The sequence below is a fragment of the Ascaphus truei genome, chromosome 1 (assembly GCF_040206685.1).
Source record: "Ascaphus truei isolate aAscTru1 chromosome 1, aAscTru1.hap1, whole genome shotgun sequence".
NCBI classification, from domain to species: Eukaryota; Metazoa; Chordata; class Amphibia; order Anura; family Ascaphidae; genus Ascaphus; species Ascaphus truei.
Window position 1 is genome coordinate 345524721 of NC_134483.1, and position 20781 is coordinate 345545501.

A 20781-nucleotide genomic window follows, 5' to 3' on the forward strand; every position below is an offset into this window, starting at 1 on the left:
GTTAATCTGATAGGCCATTAATCAATGCTGAAATGCTGGGGCTAGTTTAAGGCACGTTTAAGGCATGTATTCTGGCAATTCCTGGGTCTTTTTGGTGAATGCCACTGGTTTTTGTTAGAATAATCATAGTCTCTACTGTATCATGTGATTTTACTCTTTTATTACATAATTGAGTTGGTGGCTGATATACCATGTAACCCTGTCACGGTAGACCAGGTCATTTAAACCATTTATATTTAAGGGATCAGTAACAAGGCAGTGGAATAAAATTAGGTTTATTTGGATAAGACCTCGGAAACACACAGAAACACAAAATACAGAGAATGTACACACTTATTGGGATCTGGGGGTTGCGATCTAGCCCTTTCCTAGTTGCAGGACACCTGCTTCAGCAAAAGGCTAATTTTTTAAGGTTATTTATTTTTTGATGGAATTTGAGTCATTAGTTTAGAGGAGGACTAGGTTTTTTGGTGATAGGGGGATGGCGATGGAGGTAGTTGCCCTGGGGAGGGTGGTTAGGACCATGGTGGGCTGGCTGTAGGGTTTAACCCCTTGTGTGCTTTAGCGGTTAGTAAAGCATAGCATGGCAATGCTTTACTAGCCACTAAAGTAGCCAAGTGGAGTAGTTAGTATAGTTTAATGTTAACATTAACATTAACCCCGTTGTAGCCCTTAGTAGTCAGCTTGTCATGGAAACCCATGATCAGCTTGCCATTTGGGCTACTAAGGGGTTAATATGTACTGTAATGGGTTGTATGTGTTTTTTATCACTTACTCCAGGTTGTTTTATGTGAACTTGTCTATGTATATAATGGCAAATATGTTGGCCAATATATACATAGGCCAGATAGGGCTAACGCCAGTCTGAAGTAGGCAATAAATAAATTGCATTATTTGCAACGTTAAGCAGGTTCCAATCAAGATTGGAACTTGACTGCCACAATAAGTTTTTTAAAAAATGCTTTATTTTTAGTGATGCTACAATGATAAAAATAAAAAAAATAAACATTTTTCATGGTAATGCATTTTTGGCTTAATGAACGTTGATGACGCTAGGCTAATTACAGTAGCTGTCAATATTTAAATAATCTCGAAGTTTGGGGCTAACGTGCTACCTAAGTAAGATACTCACAGTTGCCGGTCTTTCGCAAAGCTTCAGATTTTCACTATTTTTTGGCCAGGCACAAATGTCAAACCTTCATCAAGTTTGTGAACTTGAGCAAATGTTGTGACCATTCCTACTTATGTTGTTGAAACAAACATCAGTGAAATGTATAACAAAAGCTAATACTTTTACATTCGCTTTCCTGATCCTTGATTTAGACTCAACTTTTCTGTATGTTGTTTATACAACTGACAGTGACTGAATCACATGTTCAATTTCCTAGCCAGCCAACAGGATGTACCATACATGTTATAGTTCTATCTCTGGAAGTACCAGTATTAAGGTGCAGGCTGTACTCCGTCCTCAGTGCTCTGCCCATATGAAAGAGAGCAAGACGGCATTGACCACCACAACAGGTACAGCTGTGGGTGAGTAATCAATTCATAAAAAGCATTCATAGCAATCCTCTATTGCTCAGTTTACTACTGTGCTAACTAATGTTTTGTCACAGAAAATGTGTTTGAATCCATGAGACTTCCGCGCTGGATTGGTGGGCGGATTCGAGCAGCTCATTGGCTGCAATTAGTAATAGAAAATGGTAAAAGTTCAAGCGGCCAAAACAGAATAGCCCATCATCACAGATTGAATACCATGTAAAATCTCTGATACGCTATCGTAATACGAAGATGACATTTGCTACTGTTGCTGTTCCCATCTGGGTTTCTGGTACACATTGATATATTTATGTTTTCTTTACGATATGTTTACGTTCTTCTTGTAGACCTTGTCACTTTGATGCATTTAGGTTTGTGTGTATATATAAATATTGATATGTATGTAAACATTGATATGCAGATCACACATCAAATACAAGACATTGTTATGAAAGCCTAGAAATCTCACATATGGGAATCTGTGAATATTTGTCTTGTGATTGAATAATAAATGACAGAAGGTACAGCATTTACAATGTTTAACCATTTTGAGATCTGAGGTTGATCCACATACAGTATATCCACTGTGTTCATATTTTGTATCTTTCTCACTCAATCCCCCCAAAAATGTGCACACTTGTAAATCTGTTATGTAGATTAACACTATATAAAAAGCACAATGTCGACAATCGACTGACGTTAGCTAAATTGATGTCAATGTATTATGTCAACAAGTACCAGATACACTGCGGGAGGTTAGTGTTCATTATACGAGAAATAGAAGTTTTCCTTCGTAGCTCATAATGTGTTAAACTGTTGTAATCTAATCTGAAAACTAAGATTACTGTAAAGTTTTAGTTCAGAGTGTGTTCAAAAAATCCTCCAGCTGAAACGTACACCCGAAGACGAGAATGTCTGATTACTGCACATACAGTAATCGATAACACGTTGATCCAGATGCAGCCACTCCTGAATGATATGTTGTTTTACGAATGTCTTTTTTCAGTCCTCCTAGTGACCATCCTTTATCAGGAAACATTTTGTGGAAGCGTTTTGGACCATAATTCTTGCTCTGTCTCAAACACTTTATAGCGTGCTTATCTTCTTCACTAAACAACATTTTGTAACTATGCATTTGATGAGATCATCAAAGTTTCACCAACTTCAAAGAATATTTATTAGATCATTAAATAATTATTAAATGTAACAATTTACTGTGACAGACCTGTAATGGCTCGAGTATTCATGAAGATGTAATTTTTTAGGGGTCCAATCATACATACATACATACTATGGGCGGGGGAGGCGTTTCAGCATAACAACTGATTTCTAGTGCAGGTGATAAAAGTGACTTGATATTAACTGATCAAACATCAGGGTAAACAAAAATACAACCCATTTTGTTAAATGTGAGGTGTTGCTCCAAAAATTAAAACCTTTCCAGGGTCAAAAACACAGAATAAAGAACGAAACAGGAGTGCAGCTCTCGTGGAATAAATAAATATATATGTACATATACACACCTTGTGCATGCATGTGGAATTCTATACACGAAACTACCAAATGTTATCTGTAATAAACTTTGATCTTTCTGTAACACATTAACTGAGTGTAAAGCTTCTGTGTTATCCTCCAAGTGGTACCAACTGCCATCATCTGTGTCAAAGTTCACTTTACAATGTGCTGCCACATCTCGCTCAAGACAAACGAGAAAGGAAAGCGCACGGAGGTAAGAAAGATGCAGTCGGGAGTAGAAAGATTTTACAACATATTGAACAAATGCACCATTTTTGCTCATCTAAAAGCCATCAAGAGACACCCCCAATTTATTTTCCTATTTTGATAGAAGATAACATGCTAAGTCCCATGATGATATCCTTTATGAAAACTGAGACTTGCCTTCTTGGTGGTCATTGAAGTCGCTGGCAACCTGGACAGAACAAGATGACCACTGCTGAATTAACTACTTACCAGTCTAGTCTTTAAAACTTAGATATTTTGACAGATTCTGTCATTTTTTTAATACAATATCTTTAAAAAAAAAATTACAAATGTTATTATAGAATGTTCTTCTTTATCAAAAACTGTTTTAGAGATTGTCTCTTTAAAACAGCAACCCCGCAAGGGATCTCTCTTTTTTTATTATCTTACCTGAACCATTGGATCCCACAGAGCTCACCAGTGGTCCCCGGCATCGAGACTCAGTCCAGAGATAATTGTATATATATATATATGTATGGTCTTGTTCCCCCTCATCTGCTCACCTACTGTAATTACAAGAACAGGTATTTAGAGCAAAGAGGGTTGCTTTTTCAGTCTGTTGTCTAGAGCCAGGAGGCACGCTCCCCTGTATCCAGTTCAGAGAGGACGCCCCCTTCACGTATCTGAAAGGACAGCATACAATCCCTTGGGACGCTGTTCCCCAACTTACAGATAAGATTTAAATGTATATTGCTGTGTCTAAAGACTGTGGATATCAGTGTGTATATCGTTTCCCTAAGTGGGAGTGTGTTATTTAAGATGGAACCGGGTTAGTTGGCCAGCAACATTTAGAAAGGCTTATGCTGCTGTATACTTAGTTTCCCTAAGAGGGATAGGCTTTACTTTTATGATTTCGTATTCTTAAAGTGACAGGCTGTATAAAATATATGTCACTGACATAAGAGCAAAACTACTGAAGGCTAATGGCTGAGTGCCTCCAACATGTATCTGTTGAAACTGCAGTCCCCTACTGGGACAAAATAAAACATGCAGAAGCCTGAGTTACGCACTATAATGCTACATCTTATTCTTGTGTTTCTCTAAATAACCCTAGAAGACCGTGTCGGCAAGAGCCCAGACAGACGTCAGCACTACACAAGGGTGGCGTTTGTCACGATAGATATTTAGATAAGAGATATATAGGGATCAATGTGCCCCTATATAAGCACAAAAGGCTATTGGTCCCGGACACGTCTACACGTTAAAGAAATCCTTTTGAACTTTTAACCTAAAAGTATCAGAATTGTTCCTATTCTTCCTTTCACCAAACAAACCTCATTTATATTTTTCAATATAAACTTTATTGAATTGTACAAATAATAAAACCCTTCATTTTGGCATGTTTAAAATTTCCCATTTAATAAATGGGATTAATAATACCAATGTTATTCAATTTTGATTCCAAGTGAATTTTACTGCACATAAATAAAAAATATGTCATTTACTGACAAAGAATAAAGCACATTATTTCACACCACACTTTATTAAAAAACGGAATAATAGAGAATGCTTTCATTTTGAGTAAAAACCTTTAGTTAAGAACATTCAAAGATGCAATCCCCCCAAAACACCGTTGTTTTTTTACCTCAGTAGAACCAGGGGTGCTCTCAGCTCTGAGGATCCCCGAGTTGCTTTTAAAATAGACACAAAAATGTTGGGGTCCCCAATAGAAAGCAGTGACATGATCTCTTCAGGTAAGTAACCCCCACCATTAACCCTCCCCCCGCAAAAAAAACTAGCAGGTAACACTGTGGCAATACAGGTTGCATTTTTGTTTGTTTTTGTTGTTTTAATAAAGGCAGCCGCTGCTTAGTTTTAAAGAAATGTAATTACCTAAGCTGCCGGACCGATCCGTTTACCCGTGATCGATCGGCAAAGGTCCTGCTTCCCTGGGCTCACAATATGGCTGCCTATTTCAAAAGAGGAAGTGCTGTGCTTTTGTGAATGGTTGCTATAGCAACCCAAGGATACATTATCTAATGCTACACAACTGATTTATTATAAAAACCACATATAGGATTTTGATTGTATGCTTAATATTTTAAAACTCATTAAAAAAAGGCATAATGTACCAGATTTCACCTGGACCACAGGGAGGTTCTCTTAGACCACTCGAGAACATAAACAGAGTCCTCAAGAAGTTAGGGACGCACATTTTTGTAGCTACTAGGTGCTGTATCACAGCAACCTGGAAACAATCACCTGCGTGGCTAAACCAAATAACCAAAAAGTATGGTTTATAATGAAGATGGAAAATTAACCAGCTTCATAAATGATAGGTCCCATTGTTTCTCCAAAACCTATGTAGCCTAGTGCCCCTGGCTATAGCCTTTCCCCTGGTCTTATCACTATAAGTCCTGATAAGAACAGACAGTGTTGGGGTTAAACTCCTGCAGAGGGCCTAGCTTGCAGTTACAGCCTGGATGAATACAATGTTACTCTATCCAGGTGCAGGTCTCCGGGCTGTTGGAGTGTAATGCCTGGGAAAGGTCTGGGTCACATGCCAGTGGTGTGATGCCTGTCAGTACCAGGACCTGCCTTGTTATGGTGCAGGGTTACAAACCTCTCCCCAGGTACAAAAGCTGGCACTCCACTAAATTGTGTGTGTACTGTCCCTTCCCTCTGAGTGGGAGCTACTCCACCTCACCCCGTAAGGGCACGCCCCTCGGGGGGCTAAGGATGGGCTTTTGGGGCCTCAGGCCCCTTGGGTTCAGTCCAAGGAAGAAGGAGGAGGATGGAGTGACTGGAATATCTAAATAAACACAGTTGTTCCATCCCCTGCCTACTGTGTGTTCCTGGTAAAGGAGTGTTTGTGAGGAGGAGTCTTGTCCCTGACAGGATCCCTTGAAGCTGGAGGCGCTGCACAGATACGCATGATTACTAAGAGTTCTCCATGCCCCGGGGATAGGCACCCGGTTCTCGCCAGTTGTCACCACCAATTTACCTTTGTTTATTTGATGAAACACGGTCAGTCTATGTATAAAAATGTCTGAATACTTCTTCCCCTTCTTTCTCTCTACCCCTCTCCCCTAGTTCCTGACTCCAAATATTGGCAATTAGATTACTCCCTGAATCACCAACCTTCCCATGTTTACTTATTTGGTATATCCCTGTACTGTATACCTTTCCTTTCTATAAAAAAAAAAAAAATGTCCAACCTTTTTTTGAAGATATCTATTGTATCTGCCATCATAGTCTCCATGGGTAATGAATTCCACATTTTAACTGCCCTTACTATAAAGAACCCTTTAATTTGTTGCTGGTAAAATCACCTTTCCTCCAACCTTAAGGGGTGACCATGTGTCGTTTGTATTGCCCTTGGGATGAATAGTTATTTTGAAAGCTCCTTGTATTGTCCCTGAATATATTTGTATATAGTTATCATATCCCCTCTTAGACGCCTCTTTTCTAATGTAAACAAATCTAATTTAGCTAGCCTCTCCTCATAAATTAGATTTTCCACCCCTTCACTAATTTTGACTGTACTTTTTCTAGTTCCATAATGTATTTTTTTATGTGGCAGTGCCCACAACTTTACTGCATATTCAATGCGTGGTTTTACTAATGCTTTATAGAGGGGCATAAGTATGCTTTCTTCCTTTCCATCCATGCCCTGGTGTATGCAAGATAGGATCTTATTTGCCTTTGCAGCTACTCTATGATATTGGGCACTATTGCTAAGCCTGCTGTCTAAAGCACTCCTAAATCATTTTCCATCAAGGATTCACCTAATGTTGCCACATTTAATTTGTACGTAGCCTGTTTATTCTTGCTTCCCAAATGCATAACCTTACATTTATCTGTATTAAACCTCATCTGTGATTTACCTACCCAAGTTTCCAGTCTCCCCAAGTCCTTCTTAAGATAAATTACATCCTGCTCTGATTTTACTAACTGACATAATTTAGTGTAATCAGCAAAGATGGAGACTTTGCTTTCAATGCCAATCTCATGTTCATTAATAAACAAGTTAAAAAGCAGCGGCTTGTATGATAATTCAGAAGTCAGTCCAGGGCCTGGAGGTAGAAGGTGTAGGTCTGGGGAGGAGAGGGAAAATGTCTGGGCCTAGGGAGGAAGGGAAGGGGGGAGATATAGGCATGAGGATGAGGGGAGAAGGCATGAGCCTGGGGAGAAGGTATGGGCATGGGGAGGAGAAGGGGAAGTATGGGCTTGGGGGAAAAAAAGATTTGGGCCTAGGGGAAGGTATGGGCCTGGGAGGGATGGTAGAAGGTATGGGCCTGGGGAGTGGGGTTGGTGAAAGGTTTGGGCCTGGGGGGTGGCGGGAAGGGGAGAAGGAGGTTTGAGACCGGGGGAGAATACAGTAGGTATGTACTTTGGGGGAGAAGGTGAAGGAGGTATGCACCTGAGGGAGGGTGGTAAAGGAGGTTTGTGGCCGGGGATGGGGGGAGGAGGTATGGTCCTGGGGGAGGGGAGAGGAGGTATTGTTTCTCTCCCGGGGGGGGGATCAGGGAGAAAGTGGGGGCCTAGGGGTGGAGGGGAGTATGGGGGAGGGGCGAGGAGAAAGTATGGGCTTGGGGAAGGTAAGGGCCTGGGGCTAGGGAGGGCAGCAGTAGATGCGGAAGCAGTGTGTGGAGGACCATGTGGGCAGCGCAGAGGTGTACCTGCAGCCTCGGAGGGGCATTGGTAGGGGAGGGAAGGGACTTACAGGCCCGAAGATCAGGCCCTACACATTACGGTTCGAGGCAGGGGGCAGGGCCCTTGACCCACCAGCCCAGGACACGAGTCCCAGCTGCCCTGAGTCTGGCAGCTGTCAATGTAAAAGCCCTGTGAGATGATTTTTGAGGACTTCAGTATGTTCCATACCTGTAGTCAATCAACCATTGAACACAAGAGGATCCAAGACTTTACAGTATGTTCAGTGAAGGCTTGTACCTTTTGGTTTGGTCAACAGTGATTGCTTCGTTGCCTTCCAAACGTACTCCCAATTTTTTTTCACATGTGTTACATGAAAAGTATTTCTTACAGTACCCAAGTATCTAATATACTGTTTCAACAGCAATCTGCGATGTGCTGTTAATTGTTGCAAGTAACTTACCTGAATATGATATCATAAACATTTGTAACAAAGTGTATGCCTTGGTAGTACCGGTATGTGTCACCTTACTTGTTAAGTAACTGTAGCTTATGTCAGTAAGCAAACTTTCAGAAAGTCACAGGTTTTTGTGATTAGATAAGCGTGACATTTTCACTAGCGTTCACAAACCATGGGATATTTTCAGTTTGTAAATATTATTGCAACTTGGGTCATATGACATGATATACCTCAAGGGCCGCACATTACATACAGTATACATAGATATACATATACATACAGTATATATCAATGTCTTGCTTATACACTCCTTTTAAGCCTGGATGTTTCTCTTGTGCTTTTCCATGCAGTATTACATACATCAAAGCTTGGGGTAAAGAAACTCAGGCCCAGAAACCCACATAAAGATATCTCTTTTGTCCTTTGTGACATAAGTTTCAGCTTGATACTAATTTTTACACTTTTAAGATAGTGGTTGCACACCTGGCACCATGAGGTTATGGTACAGTATGTAAAACGAAAAGTGGCAAGACCCTCCACTTTGTAAGGTGAAGCAAAGATAAAGAAAAGGATGAGTGCATTTACATTTCATCCAAAAGGTTCCCAAAACCAGCTTCACACTGCAAACTCAGTAACCAAACTAAGACAAAAGGACAAAATAGCTGTCTTTAAAGTAAAGTAGTTTTCTGATTTTACACTTCTTTAACCCAAGATTTTGCCATACGAGGAGTATAATGTAGCAAGGACAAGTTCTAAGGGGGAATTCATGTTTAGCAAGAAAAACAATAAGAACTTGATTTACTTATGGTTGATAGGGCTGCTTAAAAAAATTGGCATTATTTAGAAATGGGATTGGCTATTTAGAAATGGGCTATTTAGCAATGGGATATATCACACTTCTACCATAAGGTTATATACTAGGATTTCTTACAAAACCCAATATTTTGGGGCAGAAGCTCAGTTTTTCCAGGTAGAGTTTAGTGAATAGCATGTGGATAAGTCATGTTGTGATAATTACTGATTGGCATACACCCCATTAAACATATTGCATCATATTACCGCAGTAAAAATAACCTTTTTTCTGCTTTACCGCTGTATAGCATAGGGCAAGAAATAAAACTGGTGTTAAACACTGGTAAGGCAATTTTTCATTTATCAACGTTTAGTGAATAGCGGCCTAAATGTGCTCATTCTGATGCCATTTGCACTACCCAGAATCCTTCTGCAGTATCCAGATTTGGGGACCACTAGAAGGCATGAAAATGTACTCTTTGTGTTATCATTAAGGTCTCTTTTACAGTGGAGGGCTGTTATTATTTCCTCCATCACCATAAACCCATTGTGCTTAATTTGGAACCAATGCTAAAAAAAAAGAAAAAAAGAATAATATCCAAGCTCACACTACCATGGAAACAAAGATAAGATCAATGTTCAAAATTAAGATATTTTGCAGCTCATTAATGTATGTTTTGCTTCCCCCGCTGTGTAATGCAGCAGATACCAGCTTTAGAAAGAGATGCATCCGTGTTAGAAATGCTGTATATAGGAAGTTATCCGGTAACGTACTCTGTGTCCTGATTTGCATGTTGTTACCCAGAAAATGTGTGCACAGTCTAACCACTGTATGACATGTGACAACAGTGTGAAGCAGGCTGTACCAACTCTGAAAGCAGACAAACGTAATTATGGGTTTATTTATGGTTCTTTCAAATCCATAATAAAATACTGCTCGTATGTCATACGTATTGTTCTGCTACACAGTCCTTAAAGCAAACAAGGGTTCAGTTTATAACCTGGCTATTCATAAGTAAACATTTATTTTTAAATGAGGGCTGCAACACATTATAAATGCTAACCTTTACTAATGCCTTTACAATTTTCTGCTTTTAAACAGATTCGTTGGAGGCTGTGATACCTTATAACAGCCCAACATAAGAGTCTCTTCATAGATGAAAATAAAGTGTGCACGGAATTAATGCAAATGGCTGACACCAATGAGATCACCATTAACCTCCTCCTACTGGGAAGGACCAAAAGTGGGAAGAGCTCACTTGGAAACAGCTTGCTGGGCAGCTATGAATTTGAAAGCCAGTTTTCGCCACACTCGGTGACCAAGGAATGCCGACTGTGCGCAGTCAGCATACCTCACTTTGCTCGTCGGATGGGTAGAGACATGTGCCTGAGACTGCAGGTGCTGGATACACCAGGTTCTCTTCATAGCAGCTTAAACCAGGAAGAGGTGAAGCAAAAAGTGAGGAAAGCCTTAGCACATCGATTTGCAGAAGGATTACACATGGCCCTGCTCGTCCTGAGGGCTGATGTACCCCTCTGTGAAGAAGATAACCAGCACACTGTGAAATTAGCAGAGGTAATGTATATTATAATTAGCCGAGTAATTCATACCAGTTTTAAGGATGAGAAAATCTGCTCTCTCTCTTTTGTCTTTACTAATTTGTCTAGGAGGCCAAAGTTACGCATTGATAAATTAGGATGAGTTGTTTACACCACAAGTGAATGCTTTCCAATGTATTACAAGGCCCTCAAGCACTGAAGAGTTTAATTTTTAATCCCACATCAGGATATCTGCCTTCTATAAGGTTGGAAAAAAAATGTATAAAATTGTTAATTGCTACCAGATGAAGCAGCTAATATAAGCATTGCTTTCCTTAATTTCAACAAGGTCAGGCTCGGCCATTCACACACACACACATCCTGTCAAACGGCATTAGGGCCAGAAGAAGGAGACAATGATGTGACCTCTTATGCTATAAGAGGAGGATTTGAGCATAGGATTCCCAAAATTGGGGAGGGTCACGTTCAAATGGTAACGGTTCAGTCTTTGCAGTGCCATCCCTACATTGTAAAGTGGTCATTCATCTACATTAGAAAACAGGCTCCAATGAGTACCCCTCATGGCAATGAAAGGCAAACAGGCAAACGTTGGATTGATTGAAGATATATATTACATTACAGAATACATTATCAGGAGGTGTCACTGCTTCGTTCTTTGCTTCTGTTGGCTTTGTCGCCTCCCCAGAATATCACAAGAGCTGTACCCTCTTATCTCAGAGGTATGAGTCTGCTGTTCCTCTCAGACCTATGTGACAATTATTTATGGGTCATGTTATATATGAGCTTTTCATACCTCATCGGTAACTCAAGTATTTGAGCTTTTGTGTAACATAAGAGTAGGATCGTGTGATCTTGAAAATTCATATACAGTATAATAACATTTATGGGGTCTCTTATGCTTGTCATAGAGGAAAGTATATGCACTCTGCAAAATGGTACTGTAGGGGGGTACTTATCTGCCGGTGCACAGGATCCAGGGAGGTCCAGACGCCCAGTGGAGAACAGGGTAGAGAATGGAAGCAGGCACACTTTTTATGCAAAAAGAATATTTAATGTGCCACCAAAAGGTCCAAAGTTTCGGCAGGGAACTGCCTTTATCAAGGAGTGGGCTTGTCCAATAAAAGAGTATCATATCCTGCTAGGTAAACTCCTGAAATCTTACACATATCCAGATGTATCCAACGTTATTGCACCCGCCGGCATGCTCCTGTGAATGAAAGAGCTCGTTCGCTCCCTCCTTGCAGCCAATTCAACATAATTGTTGCTTCTTACACGGGTGCGTTGTGTATCTCCTGCTGCAACACGCTAGCAGGTGCAACAACATTGGCTACATATGTACCATTAATCAGGCTGAAATAAAACTGTCTCTCGTACTTGAGAATGTTCCTAATGAGACACCATTTCCTCCAGATCCACTTCTGTCTGTTCTAGTCATTATTTCTAGGTCTTTTTTCCTTTATCAACACTGCAGGACAAATATTACTGTTCAGGCCTGGTAGACCGTTTCGGGCAGCAAGTCAGAGCTCCTTCAGTGGTGACAGCACACGACATATATAGTTTCACAACAATTTACAGTATCATCTAGAGACTGAACGGGGGTCTCTTAATTTGTGGTTTTAGAGTGCTCCTAATTTCTTATTACCTGTATCACATTATTTACCACTCAGAGTATCCCAGGAATAACAACATTTCACGGCTAAGTCTCACGTGGGTTTATTACAAAATTCCTGTGCTGAGCCGGCAGGGAGTACTATACACTCGATAAATGCTTTGTACTGTAAATGTCAGAATAACAATTCAGAAGGCCAGTACAGCATATTATCTATCACATTGATTACCTAATGTAATCCCATATTATAACGATTAACCATAGGAAGTGGAAAAAGGAGTGAAGCACACCAAAAAATTGAAAAGGATTCAATGCGTAGCAAAAAAAAAGGTAATTTTAATGACTTAAAGAAGTCACAGTAGCATCCAACGATCCAATGCATACAAGCACCTTCATCGGGGAAGTGATAGGAAGTAAATCATATCACACAGCAATAAGGAGAAATGCAGTTTCTAAGTTACACTCTTTAGTGTCAAAAGAGATTGCCATGCATACATCACTGTGCTTTCTAGCACTGAATGGTTTCAGTTTGAACGCACCTCCTCTTCCAGTACAGTGTGTGTAAAAGAGAACAGTATATATAACCAACAGTAGGGTTGCCAGGTGGCTTCTCCAAAAATACTGGACACAATGGTGAAAAGTGCAACGCGCCTGAGACACACACCTCTCTGCTCCATGCTGTTTCCTCTTCTCCTTGGTTCCAGACTCGACACCTCCTGATTGGCTGCTGCTGGGTAATGCAGCCAATCAGGATGCAGAAAGCTGCCCATCCCCCTAGCAACAGACCTGCTCTCTACCTGCTCAGGGAAATCCAGTGGCCCCCCCAAGCCTGTCAGGTCACTGTGTCCAGAGAGGTGATACCAGACACATACATACATATGCAGTATTGCCTCACATTATTTACTGGACAGAGTGTCCAAATACAGGACAGTCCGTTCCATACTGGACACCTGGTAACCCTACCAACCAGAGCAACAAACTTCAAGGAACCTTCTTCAAAGCTTTATGTGAAATCATAAAAAAATAGTAATGAACCTCAATGTCTTTTACTCCGGCTCCTGCTCTCAAGCAGGGAAGTAGGACAATCGTGGGTAACTTTCCCTATTTATGAAGAAGAGCACTAATAATTCACAAAAGTATATATGGTCTACTTTATCCTGGAAAAATACCCCCAGCCCAATGCACGTCAGTAGCAAATGAAGAGATCCAGTGCATTTTTCTCTACCCAACCTCCCTGAAAGTTTGTCGGTATGTTTCACTTGCATTATCCATGATGGATTATTTAACCTACCCCTGCAATTTTCTAATGATGAGGATTACACATCTCTCAAATTAATTAGATCAATTCCTCACCTTAAAAACAAACACAATTTGCCTTCAAGTTTTAATGTCCCCATATTAAACAAACGCTTTAGATTGTATATATACGGCTATTTCTATTTAATTCATGATTGTTTATATGAAATTTACCAAAATCCAAAATTCGGCCTGTGCTCTACAGTACATCAAAGCAACTGTAAAGATACAATGAAAAAAGGAAAAAACTTACTTTTATGCTGTCCAAATTCTTAAAGTTTCAATATTCACAGAAAAAAACAGAAGAAAATCATTTAGGTCACACACTGCTATACATTATAACAATTTCAGCAAGGTTTCTTGGCCTCTGGACCCTTGCTCAAGCATGTGTATTAAAACGTTAAGAATTTGGACAGCAAAAAAATTAGGTTTTCCTTTTTTTTTAAATGCATCTATACATTTTCTTTGCTTTGAAGCTGAGTGCAGGTCCAACTTTGCATTTTTCTAATGTTACTGTCGTATTTCGATGTTGGTACTGGACCTGGCACCTATAAGTCCTAATGATTACATTTGTGGGTGAGGGCAAGTTCTAAATTCCTTTTTCCGTATATGAAACTGACCTAATCTCTTTCAGGATATCGTAAACTCTTTGTATTAGGGACTGCCTGTGTTCATTCCCCTAATGAACTTGGGTAAAATGAATTTCACCAGGCTCACTACTGCACATTTTCACATATTTACAGACATAATGTACAAGGTGTGTGTGTATTTCCAGAGTACATCTTGAGTTTGATGGATGGTGGCAGAGCTAGTATTCAAACATATACAATGTTATTGGAAGAGACATGCTTGAATGACAGTATTTACAATGTAAAGATATGGTTTAGCAGCACAGGAAAGAAACTGATCAAAGTATTGCACTAATCTGCAATCTGGAATTTCCTTCTTTTACATGATAATTATTCTCCGCATGATGTAATAGTTGGCGTTTGAATGACATTTTTGTTTCACTACAATCACAGATGGTATGAGTTAATTGACCACAAACAAATTAAGTAAAATGAGCTGATGGGATTTTAGAAGTGAAGAGAAGTAATACATTTTCATTCTTTACTTAATTGTGTGTAAATCCTACTAGTACATCCTAGAGCAGGGGTCTTTAACTAGTGGCCTGTGCACCAAATCCAGAACCCCAAAGGACCCCTGGATTATCTGCTTCTGCTAATGCTGTTGTAGTTGCTTGTGCAGCTATGAGCATTTTTTCACGCTGAAACTCACTATAAAGCTTAGCTGATAAAACTCTATTTTGCAGACAATATAAAAGCGTACAAAATGTTGAAGAATGGCAGTTTATTTATCCTCTGTCCATATTATAAACAGGTCATCAATGTATCTGTAGTATTTGTAGGATGCCTCCACAAACCCTACAAATACTACAGATACATTGATGACCTGTTTATAATATGGACAGAGGGTGAAGAAAACCTAAAACAATTCCACGAGTCCCTAAACTCATTACATCCATCAATAAAACTCAAAATGGATTATTCTGCAAACCTAATAAACTTTCTAGACACGACAGTAACACTGAAAGATGGGAAACTACACACATCTGTATACAAGAAACCAACAGACAGATGCAGTTACCTCCACAACTCCAGCTTCCATCCCACTCACACCAAACAAGGTATCATACACAGCCAGGCTATAAGATACCACCGCATATGCTCTGACACTGAAGACAGAAACAGGCATCTCACAACCCTGACCGAATCGTTCAGACAGAAGGGATACAAACCAAAGACTATTGCCAAAACTATAACATCTGCACTAAAAGCCCCACGAGAACACCTGCTACAATACAGACAGGAAGAACCTACCACACGCATACCACTAGTGACCACATACAACCCTACCCTAGAGGGAATACGAAAAATAATCAAAGATCTGCAACCCATGCTGACAGAGGAGGCGACATTAAAAGAAATCTTTCCCAAACCTCCCATTCTTGCATTCCGGCAACCACCAAACCTCAAACAGAAATTAGTCAGCAGAAAACTTCACAACGATTTTAAAGACATGAATAACGGCACAAAACCGTGCAGCAACAAACGCTGCAAACTCTGCAAACATATTTGCCAGGATCCCACAGCCAGTCACAACCATAGAACATTCAATGTTAAAGGATCATACAGCTGCACATCCACGAATATAGTGTATATGATTCAATGCAACAAATGTGACCACGGTTGCTACATTGGGGAAACCAGCCAAAAATTACAAGGAAGAATGAATATGCACAGACACTCTATACTCCATCACGAAGAAGGAAGATACTGCTCACCTGTGGGACATCACTTCTCACAACCAGATCATTCCATAAATGATTTAAAAATCAAAATCCTCAATGGAATGTTTAAAAGCACCCAAGAACGGAAAACATTTGAGCTCAGAATGATAAGACTCTTTGACACCAAAACCAAAGGACTTAATGTGGACATGGGTTTTCTCACACCCTACCAAAATTGTCTGTAATTATCCTGCTTGCCTCTATACTTATCCACACTTTCTCTCCCCCCCCCCCCCCCAGCATCCCTTCCCCTCCCCACCTTTCTTTGACACTGTCCCCTGGCTTCAAACACTTAACACCCGACCTTATCTACAGTAAATATCTGTTTTTTTTTTTTTTTTCTCTCTACACTGTTTTAGCATTGATTCCTGTGTAAATCAGTATTGCTGACCTGAAGAAGAGAGGAGAACTCTCGAAAGCTTGTCCTATGACATAAATTGTTAGTCCAATAAAAAAGGTATCACCTAATACTGAAGAACTCATTTATTCTGCACTATCGCAACTGGACTAACGCGGCTACTTTCTGCTTTATATATATACACACTATACTATACTATACTATACATACCTACGTATTTACCTTGTGGTACACTGCTAGACACTGGCTACGTTTTATACCCAGCCCTTTGGAAAATTAGTCGACCACTGTTTAGACCCATTATCTTGGGGGTATGGTGAGCTTGTAGAGCGTTCACTGATTATCAATAGGTTGGACTATTCCTGTTGAATGGCCACCTCTTATCCCATTTATTTAAACTCACACGTATTGTGCAGTGGCTGCACCATAAGTAAACAAGCCAAGTCACGCAAGGGATTATGGAATGCCCCTTACCATACATTATTTATTCAACTAAAGTACTAAAGCTATTAAAAGTTTGATTGCACATTTTGGAATCATTTTACATGACAAAAAAAATATATATAAAAAAGTAACAGGGAAAAAGTGAAGTTTCAACAAAGAGGGGAGAAGTGAATATTTTCAGAAGGTGAAGCCGTGCCGTGAAGCCGTGCGATACTGATCACCGTGAAGCCGTGCGAGACTGATCACCGTGAAGCTGTGCGAGACTGATCACCGTGAAGCTGTGCGAGACTGATCACAGTGAAGCCGTGCTACACTGATCACCGTGAAGCCGTGCTACACTGATCACCGTGAAGCCGTGCTACACTGATCACCGTGAAGCCGTGCTACACTGATCACCGTGAAGCCGTGCGACAATGATCACCGTGAAGCCGTGCGAGACTGATCACCGTGAAGCCGTGCTACACTGATCACCGTGAAGCCGTGCTACACTGATCACCGTGAAGCCGTGCCACACTGATCACCGTGAAGCCGTGCCACACTGATCACCGTGAAGCCGTGCCACACTGATCACCGTGAAGCCGTGCCACACTGATCACCGTGATGCCGTGCTACACTGATCACCGTGATGCCGTGCCACACTGATCACCGTGATGCCATGCGACACTGATCACCTTGAAGCCGTGCGACACTGATCACCGTGAAGCCGTGCGACACTGATCACCGTGAAGCCGTGCGACACTGTTCACCGTGAAGCCGTGATGCCGTGCGACACTGATCACCGTGATGCCGTGCGACACTGATCACCGTGAAGCCGTGCGACACTGATCACCGTGAAGCCGTGCGACACTGATCACCGTGAAGCCGTGCTACACTGATCACCGTGAAGCCGTGCTACACTGATCACCGTGAAGCTGTGCTACACTGATCACCGTGAAGCCGTGCTACACTGATCACCGTGAAGCCGTGCTACACTGATCACCGTGAAGCCGTGCGACACTGATCACCGTGAAGCCGTGCGAGACTGATCACCGTTATGCCGTGCTATACTGATCACCGTGAAGCCATGCGAGACTGATCACCGTGAAGCCGTGCGACACTGATCACCGTGATGCCGTGCTACACTGATCACCGTGATGCCGTGCTACACTGATCACTGTGATGCCGTGCGACACTGATCACTGTGATGCCGTGCGACACTGATCACCGTGAAGCCGTGTGACACTGATCACCGTGAAGCCATGCTACACTGATCACCGTGAAGCCGTGCTACACTGATCACCGTGAAGCCGTGCGACACTGATCACAGTGAAGCCGTGCGACACTCATCACCGTGAAGCCGTGCGAGACTGATCACCGTGAAGCCGTGCTATACTGATCACCGTGAAGCCGTGCTACACTGATCACCGTGAAGCCGTGCTACACTGATCACCGTGAAGCCGTGCGAGACTGATCACCGTGATGACGTGCAACACTGATCACTGTGATGCCGTGCGACACTGATCACCGTGAAGCCGTGCTACACTGATCACCGTGATGCCGTGCTACACTGATCACCGTGATGCCGTGCGACACTGATCACCGTGATGCCGTGCGACACTGATCACCGTGAAGCCGTGCGAGACTGATCACGGTGAAGCCGTGCTACACTGATCACCGTGAAGCCGTGCGACACTGATCACCGTGAAGCCGTGCGAGACTGATCACCGTGAAGCCGTGCTACACTGATCACCGTGAAGCCGTGCTACACTGATCACCGTGAAGCCGTGCCACACTGATCACCGTGAAGCCGTGCCACACTGATCACCGTGAAGCCGTGCCACACTGATCACCGTGATGCCGTGCTACACTGATCACCGTGATGCCGTGCCACACTGATCACCGTGATGCCATGCGACACTGATCACCTTGAAGCCGTGCGACACTGATCACCGTGAAGCCGTGCGACACTGATCACCGTGAAGCCGTGCGACACTGTTCACCGTGAAGCCGTGATGCCGTGCGACACTGATCACCGTGATGCCGTGCGACACTGATCACCGTGAAGCCGTGCGACACTGATCACCGTGAAGCCGTGCGACACTGATCACCGTGAAGCCGTGCTACACTGATCACCGTGAAGCCGTGCTACACTGATCACCGTGAAGCTGTGCTACACTGATCACCGTGAAGCCGTGCTACACTGATCACCGTGAAGCCATGCGACACTGATCACCGTGAAGCCGTGCGAGACTGATCACCGTTATGCCGTGCTATACTGATCACCGTGAAGCCGTGCGAGACTGATCACCGTGAAGCCGTGCGACACTGATCACCGTGATGCCGTGCTACACTGATCACCGTGATGCCGTGCTACACTGATCACTGTGATGCCGTGCGACACTGATCACTGTGATGCCGTGCGACACTGATCACTGTGAAGCCGTGTGACACTGATCACCGTGAAGCCATGCTACACTGATCACCGTGAAGCCGTGCTACACTGATCACCGTGAAGCCGTGCGACACTGATCACAGTGAAGCCGTGCGACACTCATCACCGTGAAGCCGTGCGAGACTGATCACCGTGAAGCCGTGCTATACTGATCACCGTGAAGCCGTGCTACACTGATCACCGTGAAGCCGTGCTACACTGATCACCGTGAAGCCGTGCGAGACTGATCACCGTGAAGCCGTGCTACACTGATCACTGTGATGCCGTGCGACACTGATCACTGTGATGCCGTGTGACACTGATCACCGTGAAGCCGTGCTACACTGATCACCGTGATGCCGTGCTACACTGATCACCGTGATGCCGTGCGACACTGATCACCGTGATGCCGTGCGACACTGATCACCGTGAAGCCGTGCGAGACTGATCACCGTGAAGCCGTGCTACACTGATCACCGTGATGCCGTGCTACACTGATCACCGTGATGCCGTGCTACACTGATCACCGTGATTCCGTGCGACACTGATCACTGTGATGCCGTGTGACACTGATCACCGTGAAGCCGTGCTACACTGACCACCGTGATGCCGTGCTACACTGATCACCGTGATGCCGTGCGACACTGATCACCGTGATGCCGTGCGACACTGATCACCGTGAAGCCGTGCGAGACTGATCACCGTGAAGCCGTGCTACACTGATCACCGTGATGCCGTGCTACACTGATCACCGTGATGCCGTGCTACACTGATCACCGTGATTCCGTGCGACACTGATCACCATGAAGCCGTGTGACACTGATCACCGTGAAGCCGTGTGACACTGATCACCGTGAAGCCGTGCGACACTGATCACCGTGAAGCCGTGCTACACTGATCACCGTGAAGCCGTGCTACACTGATCACCGTGAAGCCGTGCTACACTGATCACCGTGAAGCCGTGCGACACTGATCACCGTGAAGCCGTGCTACACTGATCACCGTGAAGCCGTGCGACACTGATCACCGTGAAGCCGTGCGAGACTGATCACCGTGAAGCCGTGCGAGACTGATCACCGTGAAGCCGTGCGAGACTGATCACCGTGATGCCGTGCTACACTGATCACCGTTATGCCGTGCGACACTGATCACTGTGATGCCGTGCGACACTGATCACCGTGATGCCGTGTGACACTGATCACCGTGATGCCGTGCGACACTGATCACCGTGAAGCCGTGCGAGACTGATCACCGTGATGCCGTGCTACACTGATCACCGTTATGCCGTGCGACACTGATCACTGTGATGCGGTGCGACACTGATCACCGTGATGCCGTGTGACACTGATCACCGTGATGCCGTGCGACACTGATCACCGTGAAGCCGTGCGAGACTGATCACCGTGAAGCCGTGCGACACTGATCACCGTGATGCCGTGCTACACTGATCACCGTGATGCCGTGCTACACTGATCACCGTGAAGCCGTGCTACAATGATCACCGTGAAGCCGTGCGAGACTGATCACCGTGAAGCCGTGCGAGACTGATCACCGTGAAGCCGTGCGACACTGATCACCGTGATGCCGTGCTAGACTGATCACTGTGATG

The 20781-nt window shown here is 43.1% G+C and overlaps 1 protein-coding gene across 2 annotated transcripts in view; it reads left to right on the top strand.

The window, feature by feature from the left end:
• Positions 1–1437: 1437 nt before the first annotated feature.
• Positions 1438–20781, top strand: part of GIMD1 (GIMAP family P-loop NTPase domain containing 1) — a 31383-nt gene continuing 12039 nt past the window's right edge. The window contains exons 1-2 of one of the 2 annotated variants that reach the window (XM_075608507.1): positions 1438–1533; positions 10248–10721. In XM_075608507.1, coding sequence (XP_075464622.1) covers positions 10329–10721 — 393 coding nt within the window. In that variant the 5' untranslated portion in view covers positions 1438–1533; positions 10248–10328. Of the gene's footprint in view, positions 1534–3193; positions 3269–10247; positions 10722–20781 lie in introns of those variants that run through there. The other variant, XM_075608497.1, reaches the window with a different exon arrangement.